Source organism: Vombatus ursinus, unplaced genomic scaffold, assembly GCF_900497805.2.
Source record: "Vombatus ursinus unplaced genomic scaffold, bare-nosed wombat genome assembly UNPS02014775.1, whole genome shotgun sequence".
Lineage (NCBI taxonomy): Eukaryota > Metazoa > Chordata > Mammalia > Diprotodontia > Vombatidae > Vombatus > Vombatus ursinus.
In genome coordinates this window covers 7,509,904-7,528,481 of record NW_020954553.1, presented here as the reverse complement: position 1 = coordinate 7,528,481, position 18,578 = coordinate 7,509,904, and the positions used below count along the sequence as shown (strand labels likewise).

Genomic DNA, 18,578 nt, shown 5'->3' with positions numbered 1-18,578 from the left:
TAGTGAGGTAATTGGGGTTAAGTGACTTGCCCAGAGTCATACAGTTAGAAAGTATTATGTGTCTGAGGCAAATTTAAACTCAGGTCCTCCTGACTCCAGGGCTGGTGCTCTATCCACTGCACCACCTAGCTGCCCCTCAGTTTCTTTATCTATAAAATGAGAGAGTTGGATTCTATGGCCTTTTCAGATCCCTTCCAGTTTACCCAGAACATTCTTAACTGCCTTTACATCAGTTCATTGGTTCATGTGTATATGCATGTATTCATTTATTCAACATGCATTTATTAAGGGTCTAGTGTGTGCCAGGCACTGGGGTTACAAAGACAACAATTAAAAACAGTCCCTTCCTTTAAGGAGCTTACATTCTTCCGGAGGTACAACTTACATAGATAATGTGGTATTTTTTTATAGAGACCGTACTACTAAATCTACTATACAGATCTTGCAGCAGATGGAGCACTGAGCCTGGAGTCAAAAGACCTGAGTTCAAATTTGGCCTCAGACATTTACTAGCTGTTTGAACCTGGGCAAATCATTTTACCTTTCTTTGTTGTAGTTTTCCAAATCTGTAAAATGGAGATCATAATAATGCCTATCTTACAGGGTTATTGTGAGGTTCAAATGAAATAATACTTGTAGAGCGCTTATCATGGTGCCTGGCACATAGTACACTCTATATAAATGCTAAGTATTAATATGATTATTATTGTTAAAATAAATAAATACAGAATATATACAACATAAATACCAGACAATATGGGGGAGGGGTGTCCTTGACAGCTGGAGATATTGGGAAGTCGTCATGGAGAAGGTGGGACTTGAATGAACTGTTGAAGGAAGAGGTAGAATTGAGGCATGAGAGATGGTCTGCAAAGGCACAGAGGTGGAAGATAGGCTATTCCTTACACAGAGGAGGCATGATCCCATGCTGTGTTTGGAGCCTGTGGACCCAAGTTCAAATCCTGCCTCTGCTACTCACCACCTGTGTGACCTTGGGTCATTTAATCTCCCTGGGCTTCGGCTTCATCTGTCAAATGTCAAGCTCTTTTCCAGCTCTAATCTGCGGCCCTACTTAGGCCAGTCTGGCTGGAGCTTCAGAGTATGCAAAGGGGGAATATCGTGCAGTAAGCATGTTCTAAAGAGCTTTCGATGCCAAATCAAAGATTTCCTCTTTTCCTTTGGAGGCAATAGGTAGTGATCAAAGCAAGGAAGTGAAGTGGTCAGGTCCGGTGTCAGTTTGGTGCTGGGGATATCTGTTGGGTAGTTGTGTGGAGGATGGATCGGAGAAAAGAGAGGCTGGGGCCAGGGAGGCCCATGAGGGGGCTTTCAGTAGGCTAGGTGAGAGGGGCCGAGAGCTGGAACCAGCTAGGATGGGGATCTTCAGGGTGGTTATAACGGTCAAAGGGTGAAAAGAACATAAATGTATGGCTGGAATGGAGAGGCTATAGTCCAGCTCCCTCAGATTGGATGAGATAATACAGGTTTGTAAACCTTAACACACTTTGTAAATGTTCACTGTAGTTATTAGGTTATTATTTACTGTTATGATTATTTTTACTTTCTGTCTTCCCAGGCTGGAGAACTCCCTGAGGGCAGATACTGGGCTGGATGGCTCTCAATCTCCTTTTACCCGCAGCTCCAATTCCATAGTAGACAGTAGTAATATCTTGATTGATTGCTGGCTTTCTTCAGCCCCTAAAACCTTCCTCTACCCTGCTGTCCATGAATCCCTTTTATACAAGCTGGGCAGCCCTGCCCTGGATCAGAGAGGCCATCTTTTGTAGCATGCTCCATAGGGTAATAATAATAAATTCCACTTCCATAATTATGATATTCTCACAACAGCCCTGTGAGGTTGGCGAAGATATTGTCCTCATTTAAGATATGAGGAAGCCAAGGCTCCAGAGAGAGGGTGACTTCCTGGGGTCACATAGCCAGGTTTGGCCTCCCAGGCCAGTACTCCTCAGTGCCCTGGCCTGCTGGCCTCTTCAGGGTGTGCCCAGAAGAGCTTTCAGCAGACTCCAGCACCTCACCAAACCCAGTGCCCTGCAAGGAGCCTGGCCTTTCCCAGAAGCCAGAGCTCCAAACCCTGTGGCAGCTTTGACCATCTCCTGTCCAGAGCAACATGCAAATGACAATACCAGCGTCACTATCACAAAGCCGCACTAGGCTTTCTTTTCCTCTCACAGGGCTGGGCAGAGTGAAGGATGGTTCACTGGCTGAGGCCTTTAAAATGAGATTCCTCACGTCCCAAGCCCTGGCCTCACTCTGGCCATCTGCTCCTTTCCTTTGAGGACTGCTCTGGAACAGGGTCTTAGATCCTTTCCTATGTGGAAAGGGCCAGAGCCAAAAACAAGGCAGGTGATAATGCCCTCACTTTGGTCAGACCTCGTACAGAGGACTTTTGTTTATTTCTAGGCATTTTAGGAAGGGCATTGTCAAGCTGAAATATGGTCTGTGTTGTGTATGTTGAGGTTTGTGGGAGTATGTGAAAAAATGACATTTTTGGGAAAAATTACTTAATTTGAAATCAGAGGGCCTGATACCCTAAGAAGACAAGTTGAAGGACCTGGCAATTTTTAGCCTGGAGAAAAGAAGGCTTGGGGAAGGGAAGGGGGCCCATGCTAGCTCTTTAAATATTTGAAGGGCAATCCTATGGAAGAGGGATCAGAATTTCTCTCCTTGGCTCTCGAGGGGCCTGGAAGCAATAGATAGATAGACATTGTAGAGAGGCAGATTTTGGATGGATGCAAGGAAGAGATTCCCAACCATGAGAGCTGTCCCAAAATGGAATTAACTGCTTGGATTCAAGGGTGTTCCCAAAGGCTTAGACCAGGGGTAGGGAACCTGTGACCTGGAGGCCACGTGTGGCCTTCGAGGTCCTCGGGTGTGGCTTTTTGACTGAGTCCAAGTTTCACAGAAACAAATCCTTTTATTAAGGGGATTTGTTTTGTGAAGTTTGGATTCAGTCAAAGGGCTGCACTTGACCTAGAGGGCCATATGTGGCCTCAAGGATGCAGGTTCCCCACCCCTGGTTTAGACCCTTTAGGGATACCCTGTATTTATTGAACAAACATTTATTAAGCACCTACTAGGTACAGACACTGTGCTGGGTGTACACAGAAAAGGATCTGGGATTTTACCAGCTCAGGTATTTCCAGGTGTGGGAACTCCCTCTACCGGCTTTCTACAAATACTAATAACAAGCCATCTATGGCTGCAATGGGACTGAGGAATTGCCTGAGGCATGTGGAGGTTGGAATGGCTTACCCAGGATCACAAAGCTAGCAAGTCAAGAGGCAAGATTTGGACTTTCCTGAATCCAAGCCCAGTGCTCTTGTCTTTTGTAGCAGCTGCTTCTACATGCTAGGGATTCAAAGGGAGCTGGGCATCCTACTGGGGAGGGGAGAGGAGGGATAGAACATGTAAGAACAGATGGGGTACAATACTAGATAATAGGAGGAGGGAAAGAACAATAGCAACTGGGGAAATGGGGAAAGCTTCAGAGAAGAGGTGGCTCCTCAACTGAGCCTTGAGGGAAGATGAAAGAACACTGTGCAGGAGTTGAATTGAGTGCATTGTAAGCATGGAAGATAACAGCTAGTCTAATTTGGCTGTCAGTCAGTAAACATTTGTTAAGCACCTACTATGTGCCAGGCACTGTGCAAGTGCTGGGGATACAAATAAGAAACATGAAAGACAGTCCCTGCCCTCTAGGAGCTTATAATCAAATGTGGGAAGTCTATACACAAGAGAAAGCTGAAAAGTGGGGGAGGGGGTGGGTACCCAGCTGGGCTGCTGGGAAATGAGGAGGTATCTGTCCTGGGCCCCTCCTTAAATGAGTTAGTGGCTTTTAGATGAGATAGGGGGTGGGGGGGGGAGAGTGATGTAAGATAGGACTGGAAAGATCAGTTGGAACCAGAATGTGATCGGCCTTAAATATGAGGCTGAGTTTGTAATTTGTCTTAGAAATAATAGGGAGCCATTCAATTTGGAACTATGCCCAAAGGGCTATAAAACTGTGAGTACTCTTTGATCTAGCAATACTTCTATTAGGGTCTGTATCCCAAAGAGATCATAAAAAAGGGAAAAGGACCCACATGTACAAAATTATTTATAGCAGCTCTTTTTGTGGTGGCAAAGAATTAGAAATTGAGGGGATGCCCATCAATTGGGGAATGGCTGAACAAATTGTGGTATATGAATGTAATGGAATACTATTGTTCTGTAAGAAATGAGCAGGTGGATTTCAGGAAAACCTGGACTTACATGAACTGATGCTGAGTGAAGTGAGCAGAACCAGGAGAACATTGTACACAGTAACAGCAACACTGTGTGATGATCCACTATGATAGACTTAGCTCTTCTCAGCAATAAAATGATTTAAGACAATTCCCAAAGACTCATGATGGAAAATGCTATCCACATCCAGAGAAAGAACTATGGAGTCTGAATGCAGATTGAAGCATACTATTTTCACTTTTTTTTGTTTTTTCTTTCTCATGGTTTTTCCCTTTTGTTCTCATTCTTCTTTCACAACATGACTAATGTGGAAATACGTTTAACATGATTGTACATGTATAACCTATATCAGATTGGTTGCGGTCTTGGGGAGGGATGAAGAAAAATTTGAAACTCAAAATCTTATAAAAATGAATGTTGAAAACTATATTTACATGTAATTGGAAAAAATTACAGGGAGCCATTGAAGATTTTTGAGGAAGGGAGAGATATAGTTCAGATCTGTGTCATAGAAATATTATTTTGGCAGATGTGTGGAGGTTAGATTGGAAAGGAGAGAGACTGGAGGTAGGGAGGCCACTTGTGGGGAGGCCGTTGCAAAAAAGGAAATGATGAAGGCCCTTGAATTACAGGGAATGAGATACAAGATGGTTTTCAAGTGGAATTGACAGGATTTGGCAGCTGATTGGTTAGGGGAGGTAGAGAGTGGCAGAGCTCTGAGGTAATGAAGCTGGTTGATTTGGGAGGTGCTGGTGCCTTCAGCTGAAATAAATACACAATTTAAGGTAGAGGGTCAGAGATCTAGATGGATCGTCAGAGGTCATCCAATCCAACTCCTCATTTTACAGATGAGGAAACTGAGGCTCAGGGAGAAGTGACGTGCCCGAGGTCACACAGGCCTTTATCAGTGGCAGAATTTGAACCGAGATCTTCTGACTGCAGAGCCAGGGCTCTTTCTACTTTACTATACCTTCAGGTTTTGGGTTTGACTTTTCACCAGGAGGGGTGACCCCCTTCTGGGGATTCCTGTTCAAATATGAGTTGGACTAGATTGCACCTGGAGATCTCTGTGGGTCTACAACTTTCTAAACTAGTGACCTTTGGGTAAGCCCTTTCTTTCTGAGCTTCACTGTCCTTTTTTTGTAAAACAAAACAAAACAAAACCCAAAGGATTGGAATAAATGAGTTCTAAGCTCCCTTCCAACTCGAATATCCTGGGATTCGCTGACCTGGTTTAAATTCCATCTCAGTCATTCACTAGCTGTGTGACCTTGGACAAGTCCTTTGCCCTTTCTGGGCCTCAGTTTCCTCTTCTGTAAAAATGAGGAGGGAGTCACTGTAGAGGATCCTTCTAAATCTAAGGCCCCTTTCTCGTCAAATACTAGGGTCCCCCCTTTTTTGTCCATAGGGGTGACTGAGGGTACCCCAGCCTCAGTCTCCCCATCTGCCTCTAGGCATCCACGCCGGGGGCTGGTAGGTTGGGGTCTGGACCGGCCTGGAGCGCCCAAGGGGAGGAGGGGGCGGGAGCCGGTGGTGCAGTGGCGGCCAGCCAGCCCCTCCCCCGGCCCCAGAGTCGCCGCCCTCCCTCCCTTCCGAGCTGGCGCAGTTTCAGTCTCCAGTCCTCGCCAAAGCCTGGACGGAGGCGGAGCAGCTGCAACAGGCAAGGGCGGGCCGGAGAGCCTAGGGGAACTGGGGGCTCGGGGTCCCCTCGGCCGCCGCCATGGTTGTGTTTATGGGCCGGCACCTCCCCTCGCTCCTCGGGCTCTTTAAGAAAAGGGGTGAGTGGGGAGCAGGCTGCGTCGGGTGGGGCGAGCACTGAGTGGACTGGGTCCCCTAGCATCCCTGCCCCGCCCTGGGGAGCTTCAAGCGCTTGTACGGGCTCCAAACTGATGGATCTCTCTGGAATTCCTGCCCTTCCCATAGAAAGCGTAGGATCCCCTGAGCATTTTAATGGGGGTGGGGCTGTACAAAGTAGACAAGGTCCTTTAGCATCCTTGTCCCTCTCAGTGAGCCTGGGGATCTCCAAAGGGGATCCTCAAAGGGGAGGTGAGGTGCCCCTCTGGTTTTAACCCCTGGGGCAGAATCTGGAAATAGTGGCCAGAATGGCAGAAGAAGGTGACTTGATTAGATGAGGAGGAGATGTGGGGCCCATTGGCTTTCTCCCCCTCTCCCCATTTTCTATAGGTGAAAGCAGGAGGGACAGTGTTTCTCCTTTTCCTCCTGCATCAAGCCCGGGAGAGTTTCCTTTGTCCCGACGCCGCCCTGTTGGGGGGCGGGGGGTGGGGGTGGGTGTGGATTTGCAGACTGAGCTGGGTGTGTGAGTGTATGGGATTGTATATATCTGTGTGTGATTATGTATGGCAATATGTATGTATGTGTGTATGTCAGGCACATCTGGGCCTGGAAGGAGGAGCTGGGGAGTAGGAAACAGACTAGTCACTCTACCCCTCCCCCCAAGAAATCTCGTAACCCTCTACCCTGCCCACCTCAGTATCCGAAAGGCTTCCCTGTCTGATCTCAGCCTGCAGTCCATCTCCGGCTGCCAGTCCATTTTCTACAGGGTACCTGTCTTCAGGCGGGGGTCTTGGGTTTGGGTCCTCCACTGAATTGTTTTTCCTAGCATTGAGCAACAAGCCTTTGCAGGGTCTGAAACTCAGATTTTAGGCCTCTGGGAACAGGGGAGGGCTAACTTTGGTTGAATCTGAGTTAGGGAGGCAGGTGAAGTCCCTGAATTCTCAAAAAGGTGTTTGGGAAGCTGGTGCAAAGACAGAGCCCTGACTATAGAGTCAGGACACCTGGTTTCTAAGTCCTGCCACTAACTTCCTGTGAGACCTTGTGAAAGGCCTTTCGCCTCTCTGGGCCTCAGTTTCTTCCTTAACTGGCTTGGTGGATAGAATTTGGCTTGGAATTAGAAAGACCTGGGTTCAAATTCCGCGACTTGACATGGTTGAAAGGATTTGGTGTCGGAGGACCTGGGTTTAAATCTCAGCTCTTTAACTTACCTATGTGACCTCGGGCAAAATAATTCTCTCTGGGCTTCAGGTTCATCTTTTGTAAGATGAGAAGATTGTGTTCAGTGATCTGTACCATCCCATTTATGGTACTATGACCTTGTGACCCTGGGCAAGTAACTTACCTTCTCTCTGTGCCGTAGATATGATCTGTGATAAAGTCATTTGACGGAAGGTTAGGGGTGATAGAAGGGAGGGAGTACCCATGTTACTCACCTCTAGGTCTCAGGCACCATCTTACCTGGTGACTCAGTGAGATTGGATGGAATTGTGGGAAGCAGAATGGAGAACCTGGAGCTCCCTCTTACAGTTGAGGTGAGGGGGGTGCATGATGTGAGTGAACTTCAAAACACAGTCTTGGAGAGTCAGGGTGGGAGCAAAGAAGCTGTGAATCTCCACCTTTCCTGTGGAGAGTGTGGGAGTCTCTGAGCATTTTAATAGGGGTAGGTAGGGTCGTCCTAAATAGACCAGTCGTTTAGCATCCTCATCCCTCCCAGTGAGCTTGGGGATCTCCAAGCACTTCAAATAGAGAGGTGGTCGTTATCCTCAGTGATCAGGTGCTCTTCCACAGATTCAGAGGGGATCACATGGTAGCAGGGAGAGGGTGGCGGGGTGGGGGGGGATTCTTCCTCTTTAAATAGTCCTCTGTAAGGTGCAGGAAGGTTTAGCTAAAGTCATATGATCCACCTCCCCCTTGTTGCTTATGTTGTATATTCTATTTAAAGGGGCAGAGGCCACTTCCCTCGACCGAGTGGACTGTGTCAGCACTCGGCAGGCCTCTCCGCTCCTCATAGAGGAGGAGTCTGAGATAGGATGTCTCATAAGGGAGGCAGCCTCACATCTGAGGCTTCTTGAGCCTAGGAGAGAGTGACAGTCTGGGTTGGGATAGAGGAAAGTGGGGCTCCGAGCCCCCTCCCCCATAGCCATCTCCTTTCCCCACCCTCCCTTGCCACATAGGTCAATGAAGGAAAGGCCTGAAAGGGAACATTTAACAAGCTCCTTCTGTGTGTAGGGTCCTTTATGGAGCACCGTACTCCCAGTATCATGGAGGTCACAGTCTGGTGGTGCTTAGGGCTCAAATGAATACAGTTAGTTTAATGATCCACAGTATTACATGACTAAGTGCATTAGAGAAAGACAGCATAGGGTAGTAGAGAGCCAGTGTCACACTTAGAAAGACCTGGGTCCAAGTGTGATGTGTTGGCTGTTGAGACTGGGCAAGTCACTGAACCTTCCAGTGGCCCAAGGCAACTCTCTGAGACTCTAAATGGTAGAGAAGGTGCCCATCCGAATTGGGAAAGGACATTCCTCTTCAGGTCTCCCTCTACTAATGAGGTCACAGGTTCGGGTTTTTTTTTTTAATTGCAGTAGAAAGATACAAAACAAAGTGCAGTATGACGCCTGAGGGGCTAGGCTTCTTGGAGGCATTGACACTTGCATTGGGTTGTAGAAGGAAGTAAACTGGCATTTATTAAGCACTTAGTGTGCACCAGGCACTGTGCTTGCTCATCTGACCTTTACAACAACCCTTTGAGGTGGATGCTGTTATTATCCTCATTTTACAGTTGAGGAAATTGAGGCAGACAGGTTAAGTAACTTGTCCAGGGTCACACAGCTAGTGTCTTAGGCTGAATTTGAATTCAGGTTGTCTTGATGTTTGACTCCAGGTCCAGAGCTCTATCACTGGGTCACCTAAAGACAGGGAAGAATTTACTACTCTCGTTAGAATGTAAGCTCCAGGGGCAGCTAGGTGGTGTAGTGGATAGAGCACCAGCCCTGAAGTCAGGAGGACCTGAGTTCAAATACAGCCTCAGACCAAACACTTGACACTTACTAGCTGTGTGACCCTGGGCAAGTCACTTAACCCCAATTGCCTTAAACAAAAAATTAACTTGGAATGTAAGCTCCGTGAGAGCAGGCATGGTTTGTCCCTTTCTTTTCTAACTTTAGTCTTAGCCTAGTGCCTGCCACATACTAAGTGCTTAATAAATGTTTGTTTCCTTCCTTCCTTCCTAACTGCCTTAATAACTTAATAAATGTTTGTTGCCTGACTACCTGTCCTTTGGGAGGGAGGATATTCTAGGCCTTGGGAATAACAGGAGCAAAAGCAGGGTGGCAGAGGTGGGGGACAGAGCCACAGATGCTTGGCCATCCAGCAGAGAGGGAGCTTGGGAGAGACCTTTGGCAGAGGCCAACATGCAGACTTAAGGTAGTCTTTTCAGTCCTGCAGGAAGCCCTGTTCCCTCCCCCAATCTATGTACAGATAGGTGCTCCTGGGTGAGGGCAGTGAAGGGGAGGAAGCTTCTTTGGCAAAGGAGAGCTATGGGGGGGGACACTGAGATGAGACTAGAGAGGTGGAGGGGTACCAGGTGTGGAAGGAAGCTGGCACTGTGCAGCCTCCCCTGGAGCAGCTCTCTGTTCTGCTCCTGGCTGGAGGCGAGGCCTGGATCTGCCTGGGTCTAGGCCAGTCAGGCAGTCAGGCAGCATTTCTTAAGGGCTTACTATGTTTGAGGCACTGTGCTAATCGATGGAGATACAAAGAAAGGCAAAAGATAGTCCCTGCTCTCTGCACACAGTGAGGAGGAGGGGTAGGGGGAGTTGTGTGCCCTCATGGCTCAGCTTTCCACTTTACCACCTGGAGTCTAAGGACCTTAGTTCAAATTCCTGCTTTGCTACTTATTACCCATACATCCTTGGGTAAGTCACTTAACACTTCTCTGTGCCTCATTTTCCTTGCCTGTAAAAAAAAGAGAGAAAACTGAGATGTTCTATTTTAGAAATTAACTGGCCAGTGAGAGGAAGCATCATCATACATTGGAAAGAAGATGATTTCTAGCTGGAGGATCTGGATTTGAGTTCAGTCTCTGCAACTTGTGCGATTCACTTGGGCGGTGGCCTTCTCTCCCTGGGCTTCAGTTTCCTCATCTGTAAAATGGGGGGAGTTGTACTAGATGATGGCTGAGGTCCCTTGCAGTTCAAGATCTGTGATCCTATGATCTCCTCTCCCCTTGTCCCCAGGCTCAAGCAAAGCAGACAACAAGCAGCCGTCATCAGATGACCATCAGGACAATGTCTTCTTTCCCAGCAGCCGCCCTCCTCACCTGGAGGAGCTGCACTTTCAGGCTCAAGAAGGACTTCGCTCCCTACAGCACCAAGGTACCAGTCCCCCCAGATTCTCCTTCTGGGCTCTGGACCCCCTGTGCTCTTATGGCCCCATGCAGCTGAGTCCTTTCTACTATCAGAACCCCTTGGGTCACCAGTGTTTAGCCTAGAAGGGAAGGAGACACCAATTCAGATAGCGAGATCATTCAGTCTTACGTGATAAGTGCATGAGAAAGGTACTAAAGAAAGTGTGATGGAAAGTCTGAGAGAGAGGCTTCTGGGAGGAGGTGGCATTTGAGTTGGACTGCAGAGGATGGCTAGGGGATGTGGCAGGATGTGGCCTATGTCCAAGGCCAATTCCTTTGGACCTCAGTTTCTTCATTTGTAAAAATGAGCAAGTTGAATCAGATGGTCTCTTAGGCCTCCTTTCCATTCTAAGTCCTGTGGTTCCCCAGCTTTTTTTTGGGGGGGTGGGGGGGACACCCCAGGGCAGGAGGCCCTGATGGTAGGATGGGAGGGTGTTAGGGCTGCTACATCCTTTTGTCCACCTTGGATCAAAAGGTCCCTGAATTAAAGGCTGGAGTATTGGATAGTTTCTCTTTTCCTGTCTTTCAGAAAAACAGAAACAGAACAAGGACTTCTGGGACCATGGAGACAGTCAGAGCCTCAAGGTGAGGGGGGAGGAAGGAAGGGGTGGCCAGCCTGGCTTGAATTCCCTGTTCTCCCCAAACCTTCACAGGGTCTCTCAGGGGCCAGGCCTTAGGAAGGAGCAGCGGATTAGAATCAGAGCCTGCACTCACATTTAAACTCTGCTATTGATTACCTGAGTCACCTTGGGCAAGCTTCTTCCTCTCTGGTTCTCTCTTTCCTAATCTTCAGAATAAAGGAATGGAACTAACTGCGTGGGCTTAGGCTTATTCTGGCCATAAACGCTGTGAATCCTGAAGAAGTGGTAGGCTGGGGTGGGTCCTGATTCTGCTCTGTCTGTCCCCACAGTCATCCCAATTGGGCACCGAGGACGAGGACAGCGTTTCCTTCTGCAGCCAGAGCACCACGTCTACCATGGAGGGCTCAGCCGCCGAGGATGCCCTGTCCATCCGTTCGGAGATGATCCAGCGCAAAGGTGCCTGTCTGGGGACAGGGCGTGGGTCCCACCAGCCTCCCTCTGTATGTCTGTGTGTGATGACATTTTCATTAACCCTTTCATGTCTCCATTAATTCCCTCACTTGCAGGCTCCACCTTCCGACCTCATGACTCCTTCCCCTCAAAACCGGGGAAATCAGGCCGGCGAAGGCGTGAAAGGCGAAGCACGGTACTGGGGCTCCCACAGCATGTCCAGAAGGAGCTGGGTGAGCCACTGCCAGGTGGGCTGGGGAGGGCTGGGGGATGATGGAGGCTGGGAGGAAAAGGAAAGTGTGGCTCCTCTTTTTAGATTCTTTTAGGGTTTATAGAATGCTTATTACAGGAGCCTCATATAAGAGAGAGTTCAGGCAGGTGTTATCTTTTACAAGTGAGAAGGGCTCGGAGAGGGTAAAGTGACTTGTTCATTAGTCACACAGCTAAGTTGTACTGGGGATGGATCTTGAACCCCGCTCTTCTGACCCCAAGTCTAGAGCTGTTGTTGCTGCCCTGCCCTAAGTCTGCAAGAGGAAAAGATCCACATCTCACTGACTGGCTCCTCTTTTTGTCCACTTTCAGGTCTAAGGAATGGGCATGATGTGCCTGGTGTGCCCAGGCCTCCTGCTCGCCTCACCAATGGGCACGGTGCAGCAGGGGGAGTGGTCCACATCCCCACAGTGGATGGGCAGCTGGCAGTCCCCGGCAGCGGTGTTCCCGGGGTCCGCGTGTCACTGGTCGCGCTAGAAGCAGGGTCTCGGGATGAGGCTGCCTTACAACGCCACATCGATCGTGTCTACCGTGATGATAGCCTTGTTGGCCGGAGGACAGGGGCCCAGCTGTCCCCCCTGGTCCGACCCAAGTCGCTAGCTGTGCCAGGAATGACCGGTGGGGCAGGATCCCCTGAGCCCATGAGCCCAGCCATGTCCATCTCACCCCAGGCCACCTACCTCTCCAAGATCATCCCCAATGCGGTCTTGCCACCAACCGTGGATGTGGTGGCCCTGAGCCGCTGCAGCCTCCGCACCCTGAGCCGCTGCAGCCTCATGTCAGCCAGCCCAGCCTCTGTTCGCTCCTTGGGGCGCTTCTCCTCCTCCTCTTCCTGCCGACCCCGAAGCCGCCATGCCTCCTCCTCCAGTGACAACTGGAGCCACTCACAGTCCACCGAAACCATTGTGTCAGACGGGTCAACGCTGTCGTCACAAGGGGGCTCAGAAGACCGAGCGGACGGGCTGCCGGCACGTGAGGAGGGGTGTGCCACCAGCCGAGAGAGCCCTCGCAGTCCAGCAGGTAGTGGGGTTTCCACGGCCACAGGCAGCGGGCAGGCTTCACCCAGCGTGGCCAGCAGCAGGGCTGACGGGTCAGACACTGCCAGCGTCCGGAGCGGTCACTCGTCTGCCAGGAGCGTGTCTCTGCGGAAGCTTAAACGGGCACCGGCACCTCCCCGCCGGACCTACTCCCTTCACCAGCGGGGTGCAGCTGACGGGGCCCCCGGGCTGCCCCCCAAGCCAGAGCGAAAGCAGGCACAGCTCCCTGCTGCTGGAGAGCCCGAGGAGGCGACCGCTGGAGCCCAGGTCCCAGCTCTGTCTCCCAGCACCTCCCAGCGCCTAGTGGGCTCCCCCGAGCGTACCCTTTCCCCGTCTAGTGGCTATTCCAGCCAAAGTGGCACCCCAACGCTGCCTCCCAAGGGGCTGATGGGGCCCCCTGCCTCCCCAGGCAAGCCGTCACCGAGGCCTCTAAAACCTGAGCGAGTGTGCTCCCTGAGGTCCCCTGGGGCCTCAGTGTCTTCCTCACTCACCTCCCTCTGTTCCTCTGTTTCGTCCTGTGACCCAGCTCTCGTAGAGAAGGCTGTCCCTGTGCAGCCTCTGGATGCTACTGTAGGGCCCCCGACCAATCCAGCTGACAGGTTTGTCATTCCCCCTCACCCTAAAGTTCCAGCCCCTTTCTCTCCACCACCCTCAAAACCTAAGACCCCAACTCCAGCTGTACCTACACCTGCATCTACACCTGCACCTACATCTACACCTACACCTACGTCTACACCTACCTCTACACCTACACCTACATCCACATCTACACCTACGTCTACGCCTACATCTACTCCTAGCCCTGTTTCTAATTCTGCTCCTTCTCCTATCCGGGGGTCAGTGACCCCAGTGGAATCCAATCGGGAATCTTCTACACCACCCAAGGGGGGATCTCCTCCCCCTTCACCTCCCCCATCTTACCACCCACCCCCACCTCCTGCTAAGAAAGCGGAGGCAGTTGCCCAGGCCCCGGCCTCTGCACCCCTGAGTTCCGATGAGGAGGCCCCCCAGGACCCCAACTGGCCCCCTCCCCCTCCCCCTGCCCCAGAGGAACAAGACCTGTCAATGGCTGATTTCCCTCCACCAGACGAGGCCTTCTTCTCGTCTGCTAGGCCAGAGTCCCCGGCTCCGTCCCCCGCCCCTGTGGAGCCTCTTGCCCCGGTCCAGGCCTCTCCTGCTCCTCTAGAATCTCCTCCTCAGTCTGCGGCCAAGCCTGAGGCACAGACCTCCCGCTCCTTCTTGGCCACGGTCTCCTCACGAAGCCAGCCCCTGTCTGAGTCCCCGCCTGCAGCTGGGTCCCCGCCAACCCCCCCACCCCTGCCAGCTCCAGGCCTTCAGCCTAGTTCTGGGAAACCACCAGAGCCAGCCAGGGAGCCTTTGGGGCGCAGCAAGAGCATCCCTGTGCCCAAGGAGGATGCCGGCCTCCCTATCGTCACGGCCTCCTTGTTGCAGACGGTGCGGCTACGCTCTGTTGCTTCCCCAACTCTGCCAGCCTCCCAGGCCCCAGCTTCTCCTGCCCCCGCCCCACAGAAACCACTGCGGAAGGCACTCTCCGTGCGGGGTGGCCAGCCACCCGGGCCCTCCACTGGGCTTCACGCTGCCATGCGCCTCAAGGTCTCCAGCCTAGCCCCCGCCGAAGGCCCCCCTGGTCCTCGACCCAACGGCCCGCCTGAGCCAGAGGCCGAGTCACCGCGGCCACAGTCCCCTGCCTCCACCGCCAGCTTCATCTTCTCCAAGGGTGCCAAGAAGCTGCAGCTGGAGCGGCCTGTCTCTCCTGAGGCTCAGGCTGACCTGCAGCGGAACCTGGTGGCAGAACTTCGGACCTTCTCTGGGCAGCGGGGGCCGCAGGCCCAGAGGAAGCCCAGCAAGTCTGCCCCACCTGTGGCCCGGAAGCCTTCCGTGGGGGTCCCTCCATCTGGTTCTCCCAGCATCAAGCAGGCCAAGAGCCCCTCGGCCTCCCCCGCCAATGGGCATTCCCGCCTCGAGGACAGGACTAAGCGAGAGCTGGCGGAGAACGGAGGCACCGTGCAGCTGGCGGGCCTGGAACCGCAGTCTCTGAGTCCTGCTGCCTCAGGTACTGGGCTGGGGGGTGGGCCTGGGGGCTGCGCCAAGAGCTGCCTCCCTGCTGACCCAGTACACGTTTACGCCCTAGTAACCACAGCGCCTCTTTCATTCTGTAAGCTCTTTGAGGTTTAGCAGCGCCTTCCTCCCAGCCGTCCAGCGAGGCCCGTAATGCAGGGGTATCACCGCTGATTTCCAGATGGGGACCTTGAGCCTCTCCTGTTGGCTGTTCACCCCCAGTCATCCAGCACTTGTTGAACTCGGGCCTTGGGGAATCCAGTGCTCTTTGCATTCGGTCAGACTCGAGACTTCCCTTGATGTTTTCAGCAGAGCCAGGGAGCCATGAGAGAACTGGCTTACACACCAGTGAACCCTGGGAGGGTCTGAATTTTACTCCCAGCTCCTCATGGTCTCAGAGTGGGATGGAGCTGATGTGCAGCAGAGATACACGGTGGCTTGGGGAGGGGAAGGATAAAGATTGATGCAGCTCGGCCTGAGCCGAACGTTCCTCTACAGCATCTCTGACGGTGCCGTCTCTGCCGAGGCCCTGGTGGCACCACTGGCAGCTGGGTGGGTCATGCAGATAGAGTGCTAGGCCTGGAGTCAGAAAGACCCGAGTTCCAATTACTAGCACTGTGATCTGGGGTAAGTCCTTAACTTACATCTGCCTCAGTTTTATCATCTGTAAAATGAGGATAACAGCAGCATCTACTTCCCAGGTTGTGAGGATCAGAGGACGTAATAGTTGTAAAGTGCTTAAGCACAGTTCCTGGCACACAGTAGATACTTAATAAATTCCTGTTTCCTCCCTTCCTCCACTTGGAGACTTTCAGGGGTGGGACCTCTCTACCTCTCAGAGTAGCCAGCCCCTTCCACCTGAGGGGGGCACTGAGTGTTAGCAATGGGCAATGGGGATGGGACAGCAGGGGGGTCTCCATAAATATAGGCCAGGGCCTTTTTTGACCATCCTCATTGTCTTGCGCATATAGCTGGGCTGTTCAAATCCTTGGACCTCCTCTCCTCTAACAGGTCCCTCCCTCTCCTTTTCACAGAAAAACAGAATGAGCTGGTCTGATCTGAGGGAACAGCGCTCTGGTACTACTGACCCATCCTAAGAACACAATCTCTCAGGGACCTGGGCAGGTCGAAGCATGAGAACATGGGGAGAACTGGAGAGACACTTAACTTAATACAAAGGAAGAATTCAGCCTTAGCCTCCACGGCCTTTGATATTTATGCAAACCTGGTGAGGGCACCTTTCCCCACCAAGTTAGGCAGTTTTCTTTTGCCTTTTTACAGAAAAATGGACACTCTCAGAGTCACCACGTCTCCATCTCCGACCTTATCCTGGCTTAGCCGAGGAAGGACAGATGATGGGAAGAGGGAGTGATGTTTGCTGGTCCCAAAGCCCTGGCCCTAAAGAGGCTAGAGCCTGGTCCAGAGCTCCCTGGGATTTTTGTTTTTGTTCTTTTCTGTTGAAAAAATTTTCTCTTTCTCCTGTACCCTACCCTCCCACCCCATCCAATTTCTGGGATAATTAGTCCTGTAATCAAGCACATAATAATAGTTTCAAATCACAGCACTTTTCAAAGACAGCTGCCCGTCCATCTTCCGGGGCAGGTGGCCGGCCTTCCATCCTGCCAGTCACCACCTCACCAGTGGATCTGCCCATTGTGGAGTGGGGCCTGCCTCCTTTCCACAACGCTCCTGTTTACATGGCAGCAGTTCTCACTCTCTGGGTCTTTGGCTAGCCTTTTCACACTGGCATGGGGGTCTGGTGTGCCCTATTCCTTTGGGTCTTGAGGTTTCAGAAGGGGGACAGGTGGGCAGAGTAGTAGTCCCTGGCCTTTGGGGGCAAGGACAAAGCACAAACAGGGAGGAGAGGGATGAACTCCTGTGCCCATCCTTTTCACACGCCTCCCTATCATTTCCCAACTTGGCTGCTCCCAGAAGGTGCTTCCATCAATAGTGGGGGATGGCGCCAGTGGGACCCTAGGCCAGGACCAAGGGACTTGTCCCCACTCCCTTCTCAGAGCATCAGAAATCGACCTGCTGAGAATGAATAGGACGAAAGTTGTGCTCGTTAGTAGCTCCTGGTTTTCCAGACGCTGCTCTTCTCACTTCCTTGAGGCCAAGATTCCTCGCCACTCTGAGCTGATGGGCTTTTCTCTCCTTTCAGCCCAGACATAGGTACTGGTTTATTTTGTCTTCACCTCTTTCAGGTTCACCCACTCACTATCCAGAGGTTGTGGAGGCTGTAGGCTGGATGGGGTAGAGAGGAGGAGGGATGCCTTTTGCCACTGGTACCTAGTCCTTACATGTACTCTTTTCTTTTCCTCTTCCTCTTCCTCCCCATTCTGTGGGACTTCACCCTTTGGATACACCTTTGCACCATTTATGCTCACTTAGGTAATGGCAAAGGCTGATTGGGAGGTCAGTCACACATGCCAGAGGCATCCTTGGACTATTCTGAAAATATGAATACCTCCCTGGGCTTTCCCTTGGTCCCACTGGCCTGGCATTCATGGTTTTTTTTTGGCAGCCAGAATTGTGGGAGAATATGGGAATGATCTATGATTGCAGCCTCCAAAAGTTAGGGATGCCCTTCAACAACCTTGGATTTCTCTTGAACAACCTGGTCCAGATCTCACTAACCACAGGTTTGATCAAAACCCTCTTGAACCTGTTCTCAGGTTAGTAAATCTTTCAGAGTAACCTGCGATTTAGATAGATTTGAAACCATTTCAGAAGTGGCTGGGGATGTGGTGAGGTAGAGGTGAGTGCACTTTGGACAAGGAGTGGGAAGGGCTTTTCTCTAATGGAGGGATGGTCCCTGTGACTGCTTCACAGAGGCCTTGCTACTGCCACCAAACACTAGGTGGCTGTTGGCCAGCTCTTTCCTTCTCTCCCCCCCCCCCCCAGGGCTGTTATCATTTGGTCCTGGGTGGTGTTTGCTGAACTTGGCTAGGCTGGGTCCAAGCCTCTTAAGGGACTACTGGGGGAGCTTGACTCTATACCAATGCCCTTCTCTTCTGTGGGTCATCTGACACCCAATCTTGACTACTGGTCGTCACATAGAGAGTAAGGAGAGAAATCAATAACCACTGGACATACTGTGCCGAACTGTGCCCACGTCCTTGATAGACTCGGATGTGAGAGTAAGCTTGAGGGGCAGTGTCCGAACCACTGAGGTTAGGGAGAGCTTCTCTTGCCTGTTTGAAACTCACGGCTGCCTGACCCTCTGTGCTGAGTTACTGGAGTCCTGGCCCTTCCTGGGAGGGTGCTTCTGAGAAGGCTCAGCTCTCACCCAGCCTGTCCTGGTTGGACAGAGAGCATGGCAGTGGGGACCAAGAAGGGGGGGAAAGGAAGGGAAGGGTCAAGTCCCTGCCTTATCCCCTTGGGGAACAAGCTGGACCTAGCACTAACCGAGACCAAAAGCCTCTGATTTTTATTGTTCTATAGAAATGTTAGATATAGAGAAATATATATATTTCTTTAAACATTGACCTCACTTTAACTGTTGAAAAAGCCAAAAAAAAAAAAAAAACCCCACCCCACTACCCCAGAAGACCTCAGCCCTCAACCTTGAAAAGTCTAAGTGAGATACAATGAAAAACTCTGTATGTTTTGGTTAAAATATGTTAATTATATGATTAAAGCTGAATTGTTGTCGCTTCTTCTTCTTCCTTGATGGGGGCTAGGTGACTTAGATGCAGCTGGGGAGCCCTAGCTGCTGCT

General features: G+C 51.2%; 1 protein-coding gene across 2 annotated transcripts in view; it reads left to right on the top strand.

Moving 5' to 3' along the window:
- The window catches only part of KIAA1522 (KIAA1522 ortholog), a 43,215-nt gene extending 24,797 nt beyond the window's left edge, over positions 1-18,418 (top strand). For both annotated transcript variants that reach the window (XM_027864625.1, XM_027864627.1), the window contains exons 2-7: positions 10,272-10,409; positions 10,971-11,026; positions 11,352-11,478; positions 11,589-11,705; positions 12,055-14,853; positions 15,893-18,418. In XM_027864625.1, the coding sequence (XP_027720426.1) occupies positions 10,272-10,409; positions 10,971-11,026; positions 11,352-11,478; positions 11,589-11,705; positions 12,055-14,853; positions 15,893-15,915 (3,260 nt within the window). In that variant the 3' untranslated portion in view covers positions 15,916-18,418. The remainder of the gene's footprint in view (positions 1-10,271; positions 10,410-10,970; positions 11,027-11,351; positions 11,479-11,588; positions 11,706-12,054; positions 14,854-15,892) is intronic.
- The last annotated feature ends 160 nt before the right edge of the window (positions 18,419-18,578 follow it).